Source organism: Rhinopithecus bieti, unplaced genomic scaffold (assembly GCF_001698545.2).
Source record: "Rhinopithecus bieti isolate Rb0 unplaced genomic scaffold, ASM169854v2 scaffold_5982, whole genome shotgun sequence".
Taxonomy (NCBI): Eukaryota; Metazoa; Chordata; class Mammalia; order Primates; family Cercopithecidae; genus Rhinopithecus; species Rhinopithecus bieti.
In genome coordinates, this window is record NW_016805132.1 from 701,918 (window position 1) to 723,399 (window position 21,482).

At 43.7% G+C, this 21,482-nt stretch overlaps 1 protein-coding gene across 6 annotated transcripts in view; it reads right to left on the bottom strand.

The window, feature by feature from the left end:
* GFRA1 (GDNF family receptor alpha 1) overlaps positions 1 to 21,482 on the bottom strand; it is a 224,342-nt gene that overhangs the window by 142,005 nt on the left and 60,855 nt on the right. For 5 of the 6 annotated variants that reach the window (XM_017871242.1, XM_017871239.1, XM_017871240.1 and 2 more), the window contains exon 5: positions 16,544 to 16,558. The exons of the other annotated variant lie outside the window; for it this stretch is intronic. In XM_017871242.1, coding sequence (XP_017726731.1) covers positions 16,544 to 16,558 — 15 coding nt within the window. The remainder of the gene's footprint in view (positions 1 to 16,543; positions 16,559 to 21,482) is intronic. 6 annotated transcript variants of the gene reach the window in all.

Sequence of the window (21,482 nt, forward strand, 5' to 3'; positions counted from 1 at the left end):
AGTATAATTTATATCTCAATATCTAAATATATATATATTTATATGTTTTTTTCACAGTTCTGGAGTTCAGAAGATCAAAATTAAGGGCTATGCTGAAGGTTTCTCTGAAGGTTCTAAGAAATCACTCTTCTTTGCTTCTTCCTGCTTCTGATGGCAGTACATCTCCAGTCTTTGCCTCTGTTTTCATGTGGCCTTCTCTCCATATCCTCTCCTCTTAAAAGAACAACCAGTCATTGGATTTGTGGCCTATCCTAAATCCTGGATGATTTTCTCTCAAGATCCTTCAATGCTAGGGCCTGAATGTTGGTGTCTTCCCAAAGTTCACAGGTTGAAACCTAATGACCAAGGCAATAGTATTAGGAGGTGGGGGCTTTGGGAGGTGATTAAGTCATGGAAGCAGAGCCTTCAGGAATGAGATTAGGGCCCTTAGGGCTACACAAAGGCACCAGAGATCTGCTTTACCCCTTTGAGCATATAAGAACACAGCTAGAAGGTGCCACCTATGAACCAGAAATTAAGCCCTCACCAAACACGGAATCTGCCAGCACCTTGATCTTGGACCTCCCAGCCTCTAGAACTGTCAGAAATAAAGCTCAGTTGTTTATAAGCTACCCAATTTATGGTATTTTATCATAGTTTGGAATGTATGTGTATATATTGTTTATGTGTATATCATTTATATATATGTGTGCACATGTGTATCTGCATATGTATGTGTGTATATCTGTATATGTATTACATATATAATATATGCACGCACACACAGAGTTCCAGATGAACTAAGACATTGAACTAACCCTATTTCCAAATGAGGTCACATTCTGAGGTTCCAGGTGGACGTGAATTTTGCGGGGGACACAACTAAACCCACTAGAAGTGCTGCAAAGAAATTAAACAGGAACATGGGGTGGAGTTTCGGGGCAGTGTGTTGAGGGTATACTTTAGCCACGATGGCCACAGCAAGCATCTCTGAGGAGGTGACTGCCTAATGAAGAGTGACCAGCTACACGTGGATTGTTCCAGAGTGCTGAGGCACACGTGGGCTTGGACAACAGGTCCCAGGGACCAGATGGAGGCCCATGGAAGTGAGTGAGCAGGTGAGGGAGTCACACTGCAGGAAGGCCAGTGCCGTGGCAGCAGCGGTGGGTCATGGGGCCAGATCCTATAAGCTGATGTGAGAACTAAATGTGGTAAAAGATCCCAAGAACTAGGATGCATTAACTCCTCCTCCGCAAGGGCTAAAAGGGCTGAACTTGTAATCCATCCACCAAAGAGAGTGGGTGGTCCAAGCCTAGGAAGCCCCAAACCACAGCAGGCTTCTGATCAGAGTCTGCATTAATTTATAGACGTCTCTCCCCCACGCCCCCACACAATACAGGTGGTTTCCTGATGCAGGATATTAACTTTCAGCTGCTGGAGGTCCCAAACCTCCATGCTGGCCTAAAAGGTTTCGTCAGGTTTGGATAAGCCTCAGATAAGGAGCTGAACTTTTGCGGGCTTATGAGAACTGCACCTGCAATCCTTCAGAGATTCACTCATCACGAACCTTAATCCATCTCAAATAAAACCTGTGCATACAGACGTGCTTTCCCACCCATGGCTGTTTAATGAGGAAAAAGAACAGCTTTGTCTGTTCTGTAAAAGCCTCCTCTATTTACACTGTACCCATGGATTTAATTTCCGAGATTTACATTTTAATTCTTTAAGATACGCAGGAGATAAATGGATAGAGAGGCCCAGGTTGAGACACAGCCCTTTCCCGTAAAGATAGTCGCCTTGTTTTCCTCTCTTCCAAGCCCTGGTTTCCTTCTGTTGCCAAATGTAACCTGGTTTCCTTTTCTACCTTCCTTAGGGCGTCTTCCCTATCTGCCAGCCCTGGACTCTCTTTCTTGCCCCAGTCCTCCCTTGATGCTTCTCTTTTATTCTGGGCCACCCACATTGGCTGGTCATCCATCTGTAGTGGTTGAAGAGTTCTTTCCCAAAATTCTTGTCCCCTCGAACCTCAGAATGTGATCCTATTTGGAAATAGGGTCTTTGCAGAGGTAATTAAGTTAAAATGAGATCACGATGGATTAGGGTAAGCTCTAAATCCCAAATGACTAGTGTCCTCATAAGAAAAGGAGAAGACATTCAGAGACATGCAGAGACAAAGACCACGTGATGACAGAGGCAGAGATGGGAGTGATGCAGCTACAGGCCAGGGAATACTACGGACTGCTGAGAATCCCCAGGAGCTGTAAGTGGCCAGGACAGATCCTCTCCTAGAGCCTTCAGAGAGAGCACGGCCTGCTGACACCTTGATTTCAGACTCCCAATTTCTAGGACAGAGAGGGAATAGATTTCTGTTGCTTTACACCGCCTCTTTTGTGATCCTTTATTATAGCTTCCTAAGTAACTGCAGCATCTAAGTCCAGAGCCTACTCTGCAGCCATCCCTCAGGCATTTTGGTCCCAAGCTTTCTTCTCGCCTGATGCTCTGCAGCCAGACCCCAAACCTGCCTCCTCCTCTGAGGTGGTCCACCTCTGACAGACCTCTGCATTTAGGCCTATGGAGGCCACATAATTTCTCTTTATCTAGAGGACTCCAACTGGATGGGATCTCTTTTTCCTCAACATTTTACTATAAAGTTTTCAAATATGTAGCAAAGTTGAATGACTATTACAATGAACACTCATACTCCTACCCCCAGACTCTACCACTAATGTTGTTCTATACTTGCTTTACCACAAAGGTATCCATCCATCCACCTCTCTATCCATCCAGCAGTAAATATAAATACATCTTATTTCATATGCATTTCAAAGTAAATGGCAGATACCAGTATACTTGTCCCTAAACATTTCAGTTAACACATCATTGACCAGGGTTGGTATTTGTTTCATTTTTTTCCTTTTAAAGTGAAATTTACATACAGTGAAATGCACAAATCTTAAGTGTATGTTCGCTGAGTTTTGACAAATGTATACACCTCTATAGCCAAAACCCTACTAAGATAGAGAACACTACCACCATCCCACAAGATTCCCTCTTGCCTTTCAAGTCAATCTCTACTTTCACTTCCCCAGAAGCAAACAATGTTGAGTTTTTTCATCATAATTTAGTTTTAAGAATTTCACATAAATGGAACCATATAGAATGTTGCCCCCTTTTGCGAAGGACTGCCTTCACTGAGTGTAATGTTTCTGAAATTCATCATGTTGTGTGCAACCTTTGTTCCTTTTTATAGTTGAGTAGTGTTCCATTTGATGAGTATCACAGTTTGTCCTTTCTCCTACTGATGGACACCTGGACTTTTTCCAGTTTGAGGCTATTATGAATAAAGCTGCTATGAAGATTCATGTACAAGTCTCCTTCTTAGACACATGCTTTCATTTCTCTGGGGTCTGGGTGAGATCTCTGACCCGATTATGGCACTGTCTATCTTGATCCAGTGGCAAGCACCACTCAGCTTACTGGTCCCCTCCAAGATGACTGTGTAATGTAGTCATAAAGAATTCAGACCAATTTCCTGGGTCTGAACTCAGATTCAGTCCTTCACTAGCTGTAAGACCTTCTGCAAAGTTTGACTTCTTAACTTCTACTTAAGTTTTGGGAATCTATTTCAGCATCTGAGACCTGGGGATGGAAATGGAGATTAGTGAGTATGTAACTCCTACGGGGATTCTCTTAGTCAGCTTGATCTGCTGTAGCAAAATATCTGAAACCACAAAGATTTATTTAGCAACTAATATTTATTTCTCACAGTTCTGGAGATTGGAAGTCCAAGATCCTGGTGCCAATAGGGTTGGGATCTTGGCAAGGACTCTCTTCCTGGCTTGCAGATGGCGGCTTTCTTCCTGTGTCCTCACATGGCAAAGAGCAGAAAGCTGAAGCTCTCTACTCTTTTTTTATAAGGGTGCTAATCCCATTCATGAGAGCTCTACCCTATGACCTAATTATACCCAAAGGCCCCACTTTCTAATGCACACATTGGGGTTAGTATTTTAACACATGACTCTGGGGAAAATAAAAACATTTAGTTTATACCAGGGTCATTTTGGGGAGAAAGTGAGTTAATGTATGTGGAGCGCTCATTGACATGCCTGGCACACACTAAGTCAGTTAGTCAGCAGAAACAACCATTATCTTCTACCACCCCACATACAATATGGACAGTTTTATGGTGTGCTGACAGTGCATGCTATTTCTCTGTTTAAAGAGCTGCAATGACTTCCTTGGGCTTTCTAGAACAAGTCTAAACTCTGCCGCCTAGGTTTTCAAATAACCAAGAAAATCATTGTTCAAGCTATCTAAAATATCATTTGTTTCCCTCTTAAGGAGGTGGAATTTCATCAACTCAGGAGTATGATACTCATGCTGATTGGGAGTGCTGAGTCACTGACTGGTAGTCCTTGAGTAACTAAAGGAGTAATAAAAATGAGTAATATAAACGGGAAAACTCAATAGCCAATACTACTCACTTGGTAGACAAAAATCTCTTCAATCATACTGAGAGTGTTAGGGGCAGAAGAAAAGAGAGGGTTTTTTTTTTTTTTGCAGTAAACACATTAAACACAGTAAACACAAAGGCTCCATAACTGGCTCCATCCAATCCTAACCCAGAGTCTGCCAGGTTTGCTGCCCTCTCAACATCCCATAAACACAACACTGTACTTGTTTTGGTCTCCACCTCCGTTCAGACTGTCCTCCTCCCACCTCCCGCTCCCCGGGGTTGCCCTTATCCTGCCCAATTAGACATTCAGCTTCCTTCAAAACCATCTCCCAAACCATTCTTGTAGTAGTCTCTCCTTCAGGGTCACCTATCTGTAAAGCTTCCTCCTGCACTGGAAGAGGACGGCACCCACAGACCAACCAGCCTTGGGTCTCCAGTGAAACTGTTGGTGCTTACAAAACAGAGGCAGTATCTGCTAAGTCCCCTGGAGTCCCTGCTCATGTCTTGTACAAACCTGGGAAAGTAAATACTTGCTGATTCATTCTAGGTCCAAACACTGTCCCCGCCCCCCTCACCTCTGCCACCCACTCCAAAAAATGGTAGTGAGGGAATAAAATGGAGAAAGATTTTTAGATTCAAGAATAAGATAAGATTTGGATTCACTGTCAACATGATCATCGATTATACTACCAGAGTTCTGCCTCACCCTCATAAAAGAACCTAGGCTATCAAATACAAATGCACAAGCAGCATGTGCATACACTCAGCCCACACAAAACACTGATTCCTCCAAACTTTGTCAACTTTTCCACTTTCGTTCATCAGACATCTATTGAGCCCCTACTATGTGCTCAGCACTGCACTGGGTGCCAGGGATTCAAAATAAAAGACAAGATCCATCATCTCTAGGAGCTCAATCTGGTGTGGGAATCCAGATGTGCAGACAGATCATTCTGAGAGTGGGAGAAAAGTGCTAACAGAGGGGTGGGCAGAACTCCCACTTGGGGGGTGGGGTGAGTCAGAGGCAACCTGACTTCCAGCAGAAAGGATTTGGGCTGAGTTTTGAAGAATAAGCAAAAGCAGCAGTATATCTATAAGGGGCATTGGGTGGCACCTTCTCAAAGATTTCAAAGGAAAATGTCACAGTGGCTGTGAATATGGTCATAGTAAGACATTAGAGAACCGTGTGGAAATGAGAGTATGCTCTCCCCACACACACCAGAGACAAGCATCTTGTATTCGTCCATTCTCACACTGCTATAAAGAACTAACTGAGACTGGGTAATTTATGAAGAAAAGACTTTCATTGACTCACAGGCTGAACAGGAAACATGGTTGGGAGGCCTTAGGAAACTTATAGTCATAGTGGAAAGGGAAGCAAGCACGTCTTACCATGGCGGAGCAGGAGAGAAAGGGAGCTAAGGGGGACATGCCACACCCTTTTAAACCATTACACCTCGTGAGAACTTACTCACTATCATGAGAGCAGCAGTGGGGAAATCCACCCTCATGATCTAATCACCTCCCACCAGGCCCCTCCTCCAGTTTGATATGAGATTTGAGATTAAGGGGAGGACACAAATCCAAATCATGTTATATCCCCAGCTGAGCCAGCCCCATTAATGGCAGACTCTGGCTACTTTTCTGAGGATGGGGTGTTGAAAAGAGGTAAAAGAACTCCAGGTAGAGCAACCAATCCATCCAAAGGCATAGGAGCAGGCGTGGATGAGCATTTTGAAGAACAGGGATCAATCTGGCCAAGCCTTATGGAGATGAATGGGGTGAGGTGGGGGAGGAGTGCTAGAAATGAAGGCAGGTATTAGGGCTGGAGGAGGTCCGGCCCAGGCCCAGTATCCCCTAGAAGAAAGCCACTTGTCAATGAGTGGTCACACCCAGCCATCAGCAGAGCATATTACCAAACCTACTGTCAAGTGTAAAGAACACATTTCTATCGACTCCCAAAATTCATTACAAAAGATCACTTCAGCCACAAACAAAAAATTCGCATGAATCAACTACAATTGTTTGTAATTCTCTGTGACTTCCAGCAAGCCAGGCTCCAAAAACAATGCAAGTGGGGCTCCCAGACATCAGGGGTCCAAGAAGCCCCCACTTTCTGACTGCTGGGCTGAAGGGAACCAGGTGCACCAGAGGCAGCAGAAAGAATCAGAAAATAGGCTCCACATATCTCCACAGGCACCCGTGTCAGCCGGCTGATAGATGCAGCCTTCACAGCAGGTCTCCAAATAATAACAGCTCTGGCTGGAGAGGACTGTGCACCAGCACAGGCATCTGGGAAGGGGCATCAGAGAGAGGCAGCTGGGGGAAGTTGACACATGGGTGCCAGTCCAAACAGACAAACATGCTCAACCAATCATGCATACAACCACCCTCCTGCCCAAGCAGATTCCCAGAAGCCTCATAATCTAGCCCCAGGGCAAACTCAGAGACTTAAAAGATGGCTCTATCATGGTTCCCAGAGAGCAACAATCTCAATTGAGAAAAAGGTACAGAGGGTTTAAGCACTCAATCAATTAGGGAAGGTACAGAGGGTTTAAGCACTCAACAGCTGGAGTATTATAAACAGTTCTGTTGTTTTGTCCCTGGCTTGCCTAGGCTACGGGAAAAGTACAAATGACTTTGCACAGAAACAAGACACTATGCAATTGGCCTCTGCTCTAGATAAGGCAAACCCGGCCGGGCGCGGTGGCTCAAGCCTGTAATCCCAGCACTTTGGGAGGCCGAGACGGGCGGATCACGAGGTCAGGAGATCAAGACCATCCTGGCTAACATGGTGAAACCCCATCTCTACTAAAATACAAAAAAACTAGCTGGACGACCTGGCGGGCGCCTGTAGTCCCAGCTACTCGGGAGGCTGAGGCAGGAGAATGGCGTGAACCCGGGAGGCGGAGCTTGCAGTGAGCTGAGATCCGGCCACTTTACTCCGGCCTGGGCGACAGAGCGAGACTCCGTCTACAAAAAAAAAAAAAGGCAAACCCACTGAGAAGCTAGCAAAGCTAGAATTGGCTGAGAAGTCCTGAGAATAAGCCTGGGTCTGGCGTAGAAGCAGAAGGGCATGCGATAAACTTGTACTTCTACTTCTGAGCAGTCAGGTCTGGCCTCGGAAAGGGTCAAGGATCTGTGATTCTGTCCCACTGTGGGTAGATGAAAGCCCTTCTCTAGGTGTCAAGAAAGCAGACTGAACCCAGGTAGACTGACCCGAAGTCAAAATCCTGGTCCAGATGACTTACCGTGGGAGTGGGAGTTTACAAATAACCATATTAGAGGAGGCTAGAATGATCCATGTGGTAATGGGTTAGAGTTGAACACATCAAGAGGAATTCATGCTTAATTTAATATTTATATACCTGGTTATATATATACATATTTACAGATATGTGTATTTACACAGGTCGGTGTACATGCATCTACTTATTTGCTCTGTCAGCTAGGAGGGCCTAAAAGAAAGGACACCCCGGTAGCAATAAGCACACCTAACACCCAGATCTTGGTTTCTTGTATGGTTCTTCAATGATCAGAACCATAACTCCTTGGAGAAATGATTGTACAATCCTATTGATTGTGGGATTGCGGTGGGAAAAATAAATGATGAGCCTGGAGCATCTTCTAGTGCCATAAGTATTATAGAAGTGCTCAAAAAGTTACTTTTGTTAAGGAATATGTCAAAGGGGCATAGAAGCCAGCTGAAAGAGCTCCAAGTGGCCAAAGCGGGAACAATTTGAGCAACAAAATAAAATAGTAATAGATTAGAACTCAAAGCATAATGTAAATATCTATGAGTTCATATTGATGTAAGTTATTGAATAATTAATACATGAGGGATAAGAGGCAAGTCTCCAATGCAGAAGAATAATTTATGTAGATACGCGACCCTCAATGAGGTAGAACATAACTCCCCACTCCTTAAAGGTAGGCTGTGCCTAGATTTCCTTCCAAAGTGTATAGTATGGAAAGGAGGAGGAATGTAACCACACCAGTGGTGAAACTTGACACACACTATTTTAGCCAAGTGATCAAGATCAACATCAGCTGCCATAAATCACACTGATAGTATGTGCTCTTGATAGGATGTGATGAAAATGGCGCTTTGCCTCTGTGATATTCCTCACAAAGACCCATAACCCAGTCTAACCAATAAGAAAAACATCAGGCCAGGTGCGGTGGCTCAGGCTTGTAATCCTAACACTTTGGGAGGCTGAAGTGGGAGAATCTCTTGAAGCCAGGAGTTGAAGTTTGCAGTGAGCTATGATCACACACTGTACTCCAGCCTGAGTGACAGCGAGACCTCTGTCTCTACAAAAAAGTGTTTAAAATTTAGCCAGGCATGGTGGTGCATGCCTGTAGTCCCAGCGACTCACGAGGCTGAGGCAGGAGGATCACTTGAGCCCAGGAGTTGAAGGTTGCAGCGAGCTATGGTTGCACCACTGCACTCCAGCCTGGACAACAGAGACCTTGTCTCTTAAAAAAAAAAAAAAAAAAAAAAAAAATTGGACAAATTCCAAGAGAGGAGCACCTACAATATACCTGACCAGTACTCCTTAAAACTCTCAAGGTCATTCCAAATCAAGGAACGTCTAAGAAACTGTCTACTGTGGTCTGAATGTTAGGCTCCTCCTACCTCTTTCACATGTTGAAAGTTAATCCCTAGTGTGATAGTATTAATAGGAGGGGTTTTTAGGAGATGATGAGGTATAAGGGTTCTGCCCTCACAAATGGGGTTAGTGCCCTTTAAAAGAGGTTTGGGGCCACCATTTTGCCCTTTTGCCATGTGAGGACACAGCTAGAAGGTGCCATCCATGAAGCGGAGAACAAGCCCTCACCAGACACCACATCTGCTGGCACCTTAATCTTGAACTTCCCAGCCTCCAGAGCTGTGAGTAATGCATTTCTGTTATTTATAAATTATCCAGTCTACCTGGGATTTTGTTATAGCAGCAGGAAGGGACTAAGTCACTGTCACAGCCAAGAGAAACCTAAGGAGACATGATAACTAAATGTGATGGTGGGATCCTGGATGGGATTTCAGAATAGAAAAAAGGGTATCAGAATAAAAAACTCAGAGGAGCTGAATAAACTATGGACCTTAGTAATAAAGTATCCGTATTTTAACAAATACACCAGACAAACGTAAGATGCTAATGAGAGGGGAAACTGAGTACCAGGTATATGAAAACACACTGTACTATCTTCATAATTTTTTATATCTTTCAAGCTTTTCTGTGAAATAAAGCCTAACAATTAAAAAATAATCCTGGCCAGGTGCAGTTGCTCACGCCTGTAATCCCAGCACTTTGGGAGGCCAAGGCAGGCAGATCATGAGGTCAGGAGATCGAGACCATCCTGGCTAACATGGTGAAACCTCATCTCTACTAAAAATACAAATAATTAGCCAGGCATGGTGGCGGGTGCCTGTAGTCCCAGCTACTCAGGCGACTGAGGCAGGAGAATGGCATGAACCCGGGAGGTGGAGCTTGCAGTGAGCCAAGATGGTGCCACTGTACCCTAGCCTGGGTGACACAGAGAGACTCTATCTCAAAAAAAAAAAAAAGAAAAAAGAAAAAAAATATTAATCCTGGCTCTACCACTCACTAGTTCTCTAACCATCATTAGGTCAATTCTATACTGTGCCTTTGTTTTCTCCTCTGTGAAATTGGATTATCAGTTAAAACTGTAATCATGTGTCACCTAATGATGGGGATATGATCTGAGAAATGCCTCATCAGGCAATGATCTCATTTGTGCAAATGTCAGAGTATACCTATACAAACCTAGGACGTGTTGCCTACTCCACACCGAGGCTATATGGCATAGTGTATCACTCCTAGACTACATACCTGTACAGCATGTTACTGCACTGAATATTGCAGGCAATTGTAACACAATGATAAGAATCTACGTATACATAAACATAGAAAAGGCATAGCAAAAATCCAATATTATAATCTTATGGGACCACCATCATTTAGGCTGTCATTGACGGAACTATTGTTATGCAGCACATGACCGTTCCTTACAAAGTTTGGGGGTAGATTCAGTGAGGAAACATGTGCAAAATACTTAGCTCAATGTCTGGAATACAGGGGCACACAAATACTAGCATTATTATTATCCCAACAAAATTTTTAAAAGGGGCTGGGCACGGTGACTCACACCTGTAATCCCATCACTTTAGGAGGCCAAGGTGAGTGGATCACAAAGTCAGGAGATCAAGATCATCTCGCCAACAAGGTGAAACCCCATCTCTAGTAAAAATACAATATAGCTGGGCATAGCGGCGCGTGCCTGTAATCCCAGCTACTCGGGAGGCTGAGGCAGGAGAATCACTTGAACCTGGGAGGCAGAGGTTGCAGTGAGCCAAGATCACACCACTGCACTCCAGCCTGGCGACAGAACTAGACTTTGCCTCAGGAAAAAATATATATACACATATATATGTATGCGTGTGTGTGTGTGTGTGTGTGTGTGTGTTTTTAAAGGACAAACTGCTCTTCTTTTATAGACACCACCTCGACTAAAAAATCTAAAAGTTTCCTTCTTTCCTGATTAGGAATTTTGGAAGACAAGTTAGTGGTAGGAGACCCTCTAAAACCTCACCCCAAACTTATGCCCTCAGATGGCAGTGGGCACACAATGAATCTGCGACAAGGAAAGCTCCACCCCGAGGTCACCTGGCAGGGAAGAGGCAGCCTCACACAGCCCCCATGGAATGTGATACAACATCTCAGAGAATGTGATTATTTAAATCCGGTTATCATTTTCCTCATACATCACACACACACACACACACACACACACACAAAGTGAATCTATGCAAAATTAAATGGTAATGTTGTTCCGTTTGTGCCGGAAAGATGGATGCATTTCCTACATGACTTCGAATATTCTACTGATTCTATTGAAACATTTGCACAGAGGAGCGTGACTGGGGAACCAACCACTTTCCACCATAAAAGTGCTCATGCATTTTTCTCATTTCCTAGTTTGCCATCACATAACAACTTGGAATGTTTACCTGGAAGTGATAACAACAGATTTCATTTATTCACTCAAATCCCGCACTCATAAAGAAAACAATCTTTCATAATGTAAAACATTATCAGCGGGAGCATAATGCATGGCTGAGGGGTTGTACCTTTATAATGATAGATGGGTTTTCAGAAGTGACGAGTAAACCTAAGACGAAGGCCCAGCAGTTTGACCCGTAAGTTTGAAATATGCAAAAGAGCTCAAGTCAAGCTCCTGATAAATGGCAGTGGGCCTGTCACCACAAGCCCACCCCAACAATTAACAGGCTTGGCGCTCGGCTGCCAGAAACCAAACTATGATTTATTGTTCTCTTCAAATTAATAAAACAATGCCGTCCACTGTGGATTCCAGTATTTACCCATGTGAGAAAGAGCTGATGTTTCAAAATGGCCACGTGAACAGGTTATACTTCTGAAACCACATTCTTTTAACCTTAATTCACCACCATGAGGGAAGCCTCCGCTTTTACCCAGGTTATCTAGTGTAGAGCCAAAACCTGCACAAGGGATATTTCTGTACTCTATTAACTCAAGTCCACTTAAAACTTCTCAAGATAGAGCATCTACAGAAAGACAAACAGGATCTCTTCAATTCTCTCATTTTACAGATGAGAAAACTGAGGCCAGAGGCCAAAGCACCTAGCCCAAACTCCCCCTGCAAAGGCAGCAACCCTGCTGGAGCAAAACTGAGGTTTCCTCATCACCAGCCACCAATCTGAGATCAGAAGCCATTCTGGCCATAGATGAGTTCACTTTGTTTGTTTAACCTTTAATTAAAAGCTTAAACATTGTAAGGTTTGGCACACCATTCCAGATTCCTGGCTTCTCTTGAAAATCCTGGCTATGTGGCAATCATGGGTCCAAATTCCTGCCTCACTCGGCAGGGCTGGGGAGTAGCTGCCCATGGCAAATGGGCATGCGGTGCTACAGCCCCGCAAAAAACCCCTTTCTTTGTTGCCAATGGTCCTGGAGACCTTGGAATTGGTGTCTTTCCTCTGCATTATACTCAGCTGAGGCTAAAAAATATATGGTATATATATATATTTTTTACCTCATATGCATGTAATACACATGATACACACATGTATGTATGTATTGCAGAAAAGTGGCTATTTAAAATCTGAAGATACATATAGGAATATTTTAATGATGTCTTGATGAGCATAATTTGCCAGCCTTAAGGAGAGCAGATGTAAGTCATGGGCACAAGACCCTTTTGAGGCAAAGCGAGCAGAAAGTGGGCACTCAGCAGAGGTGAGCTGGCTGGGAATGGGGCTACCCGTTCCCACCGCCTGAGAGCGCAGAGACTCACGGAGCAAGGCAGTTAGAGCCTCCCACTCAGCACTCAGCCCTGGTCCTGATTTGTACTTCTCGTGTACCGTTTTTTGCGTTTTCACAGCATCCAGAGTGGTCATTTTTAAATGTGAATAAGATCATGCCATTCTCCTGCTTAAAACTCATCTCTGACTCCCTTTCTCTCAGCCCCCCAGATGCCTGCCCTGTTCTCATTGTTCATTTCACACAACTTTCTCCTTCACTGGCGAGCTCCAGACACACCCCAGGCTTTCTTCTGAGCCTGGAACATCGGGTGTTCCTATCTTGTAAATCCTTCTGTCCTTCACCAAGATACTTCAATAACTGGCGCTACTTGTCATTCTCTGGCCACTCCTCCTGCAGTGGCCCCGGTAGCCACTAGCACATCACCCTGAGATATTTTCTTCATTCATCCCTGTTTGAATTTACCAAGTTTATTTGTAAACTTGGCTGCAGAATGTCCCTCAAGCTAGACTATAAGTTCTCTGAAAACAGGACCCTGTGCTGTCTTATTCACTTATTCTCAAAGTCTAGAAAGTGCCCTGCACATATGTACCAGCTGCAGAATAAACATGTCACGCCCTGTGTTTGAGGGGTATCGCAAATTACTGAAGCCAGAAGAAAAATCTCTCCATTAACAAGATTCTGGATCCAGATGAGAACAAGGGAGGAGGAAAGGTTATGCTTCCCTGGGCTCAGAGTCTTTAAGGGACTTCAGCTGGCAGTGCAGGGAGGATTAACTAAATGGTGAAATCTTTATACTATGCCCACTTACACTTTAAAATGCTCTGCTGAGTGGTACTGCTGTGATTTCCAAGCAGCTTGCTCAGTTTCTGTTCGATTTCAGAATCAAGGTTGAGGCAACGGATGAGCATTCAAAAGGTGCTTCAGTAACTTCAAATGAGGCGTGCATGTGTGTCTGTGTGGTCCTGACTTCATCATTAGTAAACGATTGGTATTAAAGTGCTCTAAAACTCAAGACTCTAGACACGCATGCACATATTGAATTTTCAATTGCATTTGAAGCTGTGAAGAGCAATTCTATGGCACTTTGGAATTCCTGAGAGCCACCCAACGTCTCTGTGGACAACAGGGAATGTAGGTCAATTAAGGCTCCTTGAAAACATGGCCCCGTGGCCCCGGAACTCGTATGTAGAAAGGCCCAGCTGCAGGCCTGCTGGTCCTTGACCGTCCTCAGACTCTATGGTCTCAACGTCACAGCAAGTGGCATTTACAGATGAAAGAACAGAAAGAAGCTATAAAATGGCATGAGAGCAGGGTAGAAGCACACTCTCACGTGCACATGCCACAGCTACAGCAGAGAAAACCCAGCAGTAACTGCTGTGCTGTCACCTACTATAACAAGATTGATCTGTAGTGAAATATAAGATAATGCAATCCAGAGGAAATAACTGCTGTTTCCTCTGAGAACGTCTGATGTTGTCAGCTGCAAGCCTGCTTCCCTCTTCTGCCTGCCACAGTGCACAGCAGCCCAAATAAGCAGGGACTCCACTGGGCAGAGTCCTCCCTCCCTCACTGCCAGAAGCACACATTTATCAAGCAGTGTTTCCCCCAACTGCCCGTGACTCCTTGGCCACGTCAAAGCAAGCAGGGCCTGGATGCCCATGGCGTGTCCAGGAAGGCAGGGCCACTCAATGTTGCTATCGTGTGCATGGGCCTCAGACAACGCAGTGGCATCTGTTCATTTGAAGCTAAGTCATTTTCTGCTTGTGGATTTCTAGCACAATTCATCATCCCCATATTTCAACTTAATGGTACAATTCTGGCCCTGAGTTTCAACCACAGAAGACCTTGTGGAGATCACGGTTTTAGATTCCGCCTGTAAGACACAGAGCTGATGTGACTGTCACCGGCTGAACATTTTACGGAGCAATATTTTCATAAACAGGATGGCCAGAAACAAAGGTAAGGAGGGGGCACCAGCAGGCGAGCTCTTTGCCATTATTTTAGAGAATGTCTCCATATGAAATGGTCCAATACGGCCCGAGCCATGTAAATAATGCACAAAAGCAAGTTCAGTTCCTTCCCTTTGAAATCGGAGTAATACCTTATAAGGGAGCTGCTGCCCACCGACACACAGAGCAATGGGTAGCTGGCAGCTTCCATCTCTGGCAGTTGTTATGAAGTCTCCATAGCCGGTGATTTGTAGATGATTATAACTTTTGCTCTGCATATCATTGTTACTGACAGGCAAATCCCATCAATCGAATGGCATGACTGATTAAAAAAGAAGGCAAACTTGACAGAGGCAGTCTGGTAAGCCATTTTTTTTTCTGCCAATTACAACCACCATGAACGCTCACCATTGTGTATAGAAAAGCCAGATCTGACACCAGCCTCTCCTCTCCCCATTCTCCAGAAGCCTCAACACACATGTTCCAGAAAGACTTTCCAAACTCAAATGTTTCGTGTTTCAAGAGGAAACATGCAATCCAGCGTGGGGTTGCTTACATTCTAGTTCACAGAAAAAACATGATCTGCCTAGAGTGCCCCACCGACCCCCCAGTTTGTCAAGGAAGAAAACTCACTGCAGCAACAGGCCCTGACAGCAGCACTTTCATTACACGAACAGTCACGACACCTTTTCAATTTTGCTCATCTCTTAGTCTCTAGCCAAATGGAACTTATTACTTATAGCTTGTTGGGATTTATGAATTATTTATAAAAGTAAGTCTATGACTCCAGACTCTTAAAAGACAATACAACAGTACCCTCATTGTTATCCACAACTGCAGTTCTATCAGAGAAAGCAGATATTCTCCATAACACACGCTGCATGTTTGGGGTGAAATAACAGTTGTGAAAATACCAAGCCTGTAAGATTATTTGGAAGCTATTTATGGAATGCCTGGGTATATTTTTAAACCAGTCTCTTTTATTCTAAGCCAGCCTTAGATTCCAGAAAGACACAGCAGATGTGTGCTACCAACATATTTCCCAGCTTGACTACAAACAGTGATATCCTGCTACTTTTACCCAGTAGTGTCAAGCTGTGATTAAAAAGGCAATTCCCCCTTGACGTATATCCAGAAGGTCCGAGGAGGCCATGATCCATGAGTCTCCTGCTGCACCCCAGAGCACAACTGCTCTGCATCCTAAGTGGGGATTAAAACGTGGGCCAGTGTGGGGTTAGGATTTCACCTCCAGCTCTTCAGAGCACATGACCTTGCCCAGTAAAACAGACGACACTGTACACCCTCACCTGGGTGACACTATCTCAGTCACAGACCCAGTTAGTGAGGTTGAAAGGCATGAGGTGGCCAGCCAGCCATGGCCTTGCCACACCTCTACAACAGTGGCATGTTTGCTTGGCAAAGAAATCTCCACTGGCTCTGCTACAGGGAGCAGCAGCTGACCCAGATGCAGGAGCCCCAACGGACAGGGGCCTTCCCCCAGACTCCCCTCCAGAATCTCAGTCCTCACCACGCCCACAGCATCCCTCCCTCCTTCCGGGGCCCAGCCACAGACCCCTCTCCAAGTGTCCCTGCCCAGCTGTCCAGTCTACATCCTACCCCAAAGCATGGTGCAGAGGAAGAAGCAGAGGTTGGACAGCAGAGGCCCAGGGAGGTTGTTGGCACTTTAAGCCACCGTCCTCACGGTGTCCCTGAGGTCCCACATGACGTGTCCATAGAGAATGAGAAGCCCTATAACCCTCTGCACACAGACCACACCCATATTCCCCAAAGAGCACACAGCCAGTGAAAACGCAGGCAGGAAACAGTGAACTTACCTTGCTGAAAAACATCTGCCAGGAGAGAAGAAAAATAGGGGAGGGGAGAGGGGAGAAAGAGAGGAGAAAAAATATTAGTAACAATGTTGAAAGTCACAGTATGATGATAACATATGCTGACTTTGCTAAGCACTCTATGCATATTTCCTTCAATTCAGGAGACAGTGCTTAAGAGCTCAAGCTCTGGAATGAGACTGCTTGCATTTCAGTCCTGGCCTCACACTTACTAACTCTGTGACTTACAGTTCCCTAAACCACAAAATAGATCTAAGTATGGGAAAAATTAAACAAATGATGACATACATTTTAAGAGCTTAGACCTATGCCCAGTACATAGTAAACATAGAAAAATCAGCAGCTATTATTTATATTGATATTACTTTCACAACAATCTTATAAAGTAAGTTTTATTATAGTTCTCATTTTATAGATGGGGAAACTGAGGCTCCAGAAAGTTAAGTAACTCATTCAACACCATAGAGGAACAAGTCTGTTAGAAAAGTTAAAAAAAATTAATGTATTTTTTCCAGCAAATATTGAGAAGCTACCTAAATACCCTAAATGCCAATTACATTGACACCAGGAAACACAAATCTAGGGCCAGGCACGGTGGCTCATGCCTGTAATCCCAGCACTTTGGGAGGCTGAGGCAGGAGGATCACCTGAGGTCAGGAGTTTGAGATCAGTATGGCCAACATGGTGAAACCCCATCTCTACTAAAAATACAAAAATTAGCCAGGCGTGGTGGTGGGTGCCTGTAATCCCAGCTACTTGGGAGGCTGAGGCAGGAGAATCACTTGAACCCAGGAGGCGGAGGTTGCAGTGAGCCAAGATCACGCCATTGCACTCCAGCCTGGGGAACAAGAGCGAAATTCCATCTCAACACACATACACATACACACACACACACACACACACTCTCTCTCTCTCTCTCTCTCTAGTTAAAAAAATAAACAAGCAGTCACTAACTACCACCCCACAAGAAATTCAATGGCCTGGTTTTGAATTTTATGTAAATGGAATGATACAACATGAATTCTTTTCTTGGCTTCTTTTGGAGTCATCCATACCGTAGCACATGGTAGCTCATTCATTCTCACTGCCATGTGGTATTTCACTGTGGGGTTATACTACAGTTTATTTCTCTACTCGACTGTTGGTGGATATTGGGTTGTTCTCAACGTTTGGAAATTAGGAATTGTGATGAACATTTCCGTACATATCTTTTGATAAACATATGTACAAATGCCAAGTACTTTTTGACATCTCCCACGTGGATTCAGGTTCACCCTGTTTATACCACCTCCCACTCACTCCAAAAGTACTCTCATTTGCTCATGCTTTCTCACTCAGTAACTTAAAGACAAAAGAACACCAGCAGAGATACAGACAGCACTACTCAGACATAAGCCAGTTCCTGCTCTGATGGTAGGACTGTAAAAAGGAATGAAACTTCTAGAAGATAGTTTGACGGTATATAAAAAATATTAAATATGCACTCCTTGGCCCAACAATACCACTCCTAGGACTTTAATCTAATGAAATAACAAAATATATAAAAGAAATCTACATGAATGTTCCTTATGACATTGTTTATACTGGCAAGACACTGGATATTGCCTGATTGTCTGGCAATAAGGAATCAAGCCAAATATAATATATCTCACACAATGGATTATTGTGCAGCTGTTTTAAATGGCTATTATTTATTTATTTATTTATTTATTTTTATTATACTTTAAGTTCTAGGGTACATGTGCATAACGTACAGGTTATATTTAAATGGCTATTTAAAGACCTTGATTATTCTGAATGAAAATATTAGATAGCAAAATGGCACATATAATCCTGAGCCCATTTATGTACCTGTATGAAGAGAGATCTGTGACAATGGTCACAGAAATATTGATTATTTTCAGGAGATGGAATTTAGGGTTACCTTTTTTACATTTTATGCAAGCATTTCTGTATTAATTTTTAGCAATGAACATGCCTTACATTTACAACCCAAATTTTAAAGCTGATGTTATTTTCATCTTAACAATTAAGTAGGAACTATAATCATCAACATCTAATTTTGCTCTGTCATTACCAGAAACATCAGCTCCTACATAGTCACAAAGAACCAAGGGTCCATCAGTGGTGTGGCTGAGACACGCACCTTGTAGGTTAACAGCCTGCAAGAAGAGAAGATCTATGGTGGCAGTTTTCACTCCACTTGGGCACACGTGACCCCACAGGGAGTTGTTCATACTCCCAAGGGCACACTGAGGCCAGTGGTTGTGGTGCAGGTAAAACAGATTGCAGGCTCATAATTCCCAGGGAATTGGCAAAAACACCACCATTTCTTTTACACTCAACAAAGCCAACTGGGATGTAAATGGGTCCTACCAGTGCCACTACAGGAAACCTTGACTCTGCTCTAATTGATATACACTGTACAGTAGTCTCTAAACTCAGTAATTCATCATTAGTACAAATTCCGATCCAGCAGTCTGTGGGATGCCACTGCCCAGAGACTGTGAGAATCATGTGCAGCTCCCTAAATATACCACTTTCACAGGCACTTGCTTCCTGGAACCCATAGTCTGCACCACCCACCCTCTGACCAGCCAGCACACCTGGAGGAGCCCTCCTACTCAGCCTTCAAATGTCACAGCCACTGTGAAGTTTATTCCCACAGAGAGGGAATTCACTGTTTCCGCTTCTGTGCCCCTGGAGTAATTTGTGCATGTTGCAATTATAGCTCTTATTATAATGAGTTATTTCTATAGACCATGAGCTCCTGAGGATAAGAGCAATGTCTCCTAAACACCTTTGTGGATCCTACCCGCCTGGGCATGACAAGCTCCCACCTACGAGGGAGGGAAAGAGGGCTGGTCTGTCTTAGCACTCATCTGATCCAACCTCCTCATTTTACAGATGAGGAAACTGAGTCCCCGACAATTCAGAGATTTTTCTCCAGATCACACATGGAGTTAAAGACTGAGCCAGGACTACATGAGATTCATTTAACCTTAATGAAGCACAAAAGCTCATGACTATTATTAGCAAAGTACAAATTAGAGATTTATCATTCCCCTCTAATGAATACAGACAAAAATTTCCAACCCTGAAAACATTAGTGAAATAAGATTAGTCTTTGAAATACGGATTCAGTCTCGACGTCCGTCCAGAATCCTCAACCTCCTCTGCGTGGTTTTGACAAGGAGCACTTCCTTCAAAATTCAGTACTGATCTGAATCACTGAAAAGTATCAGTGGACAGGGAGGATGGAAATTCAGGGAGGGATTTAGTGACCTTATTCTGTCCAATTCCATTGTATATTTCACGCTTTAGCAGACAAATATACATGGAGTAACTATTCATATCTTCTATTCTAAAAACTCACGGTAACTATTTTAGATTTTCCAAAACTCTTTTCAGCTTTGTTTACATTTTACACTGTTTTATTCAACTGTAAATTTTAATAAACATTAGTATGAATATTGCAACAATTTTGCACATGAATTATCTTGGAACTTAACACTCAAAGTTTATGTCTTTCGTTGTCTGAGGTATAAATCACTCCATTCTTATTATCTTTTTGTTCTAATAATAGTTTGGGTACCTTCTTTAAAATTTCACTTTTCCAGAATGAAATGGCAATCCTGGCTCATGCACACATGATTCATGGGCAGACAAACGGGAAATAAAGGAGAAGGTGGTGGTTTTTGTGCTGTTGGCTATATTTTAACTTCCTCTCCCAAACTGTGGATGTCAAAGGATATCAGCCATTGAAATATTCTTACCATTCGCTACACTGGTGTTCCTGTCCACCACCCCCATCTCCTAAACTATAGGGAGTAGTCACTTACAAAAATCAAAAGACCTCAAATTTGAGTGTGATATTCTTCTTTCAATCTAACCAACCACAAAGTCAGGAGTCCATCCATTACACTTGCTGAGCTCGAGTTTCCTTGTTGAAAACCCAGGCATATTCTAATACCCCTATCGTGGTGAGAAGGTAAAGTTAGATATACAACAAATGTTTTCCCATTCCATCCGCTGCTGTGGAGAATTACTCTGAGAATAAGACTCAGGACCATCTTTTCTGCTCTTGCAGGAGTTGGAAATCACACCAGTATGGAGTGGGGAATTGCCAGTGGCTGCTCTAGCCAGAATCAGGTTGAGCCCAAAGGACACCAGGGACACTGGTACAGAGGAAATGAACTCCTTCAGACAAAGCTCTGCTCTTACTCACTTCCCAAGGGAGAAAACCCCAACCCCAATCATTCACGTGGACAAAGGAAAGCCTGTTCTTCCGCCTGCCCCGCCTCCCCAGCCCCACTGGCCCCTGGAGCCATTCTGGTCCTATAGATAGATGAAAGGGCGTGTATAAGTTGGTGATTCAGATATGGGAGGAAGAAAATAAGAAAGAAGGAACTCAGATTGCCTTTCTTAGCCCTGCTGTCCAATTTCTTCAGTTAGGAATGAGCATCAAGGGTACTCGCCCCTTCCCCACAGCTACTAAGAGATTCACACCCTAGAGGTCTTTAATGCACTGAGTCCTCCAGAGACAGGGGCCATAAAAAGACTTGATCATTTATTATTATTAATAAGTTATGGCAATTAGGCTGGGTGATTCCTAAATGTTGCTGATTAAAACTTTCTTGAGTGCTACTCATCCACATGACTAGTGTTTACCTCGATTAAAAATGACTTAACTACACTCTGGGTGAACCCCTCTCTTGTGCCTGGGTTAATAATTAGCAGTGCACAGAGCCACGCAGGTTAAGTAAGTTGGCTCTGCTTTATTTATCTATTGCTTTGTTTTATGAGGAGCACTGGATGGCAGTCTTATTGCTCATTCAGTCTGCCAGGAATCATTTACTATTTCAAGCCATAGTCCATAACTATGGTTAGAGAAACTCTCACTATTATTACAATATCACACTTA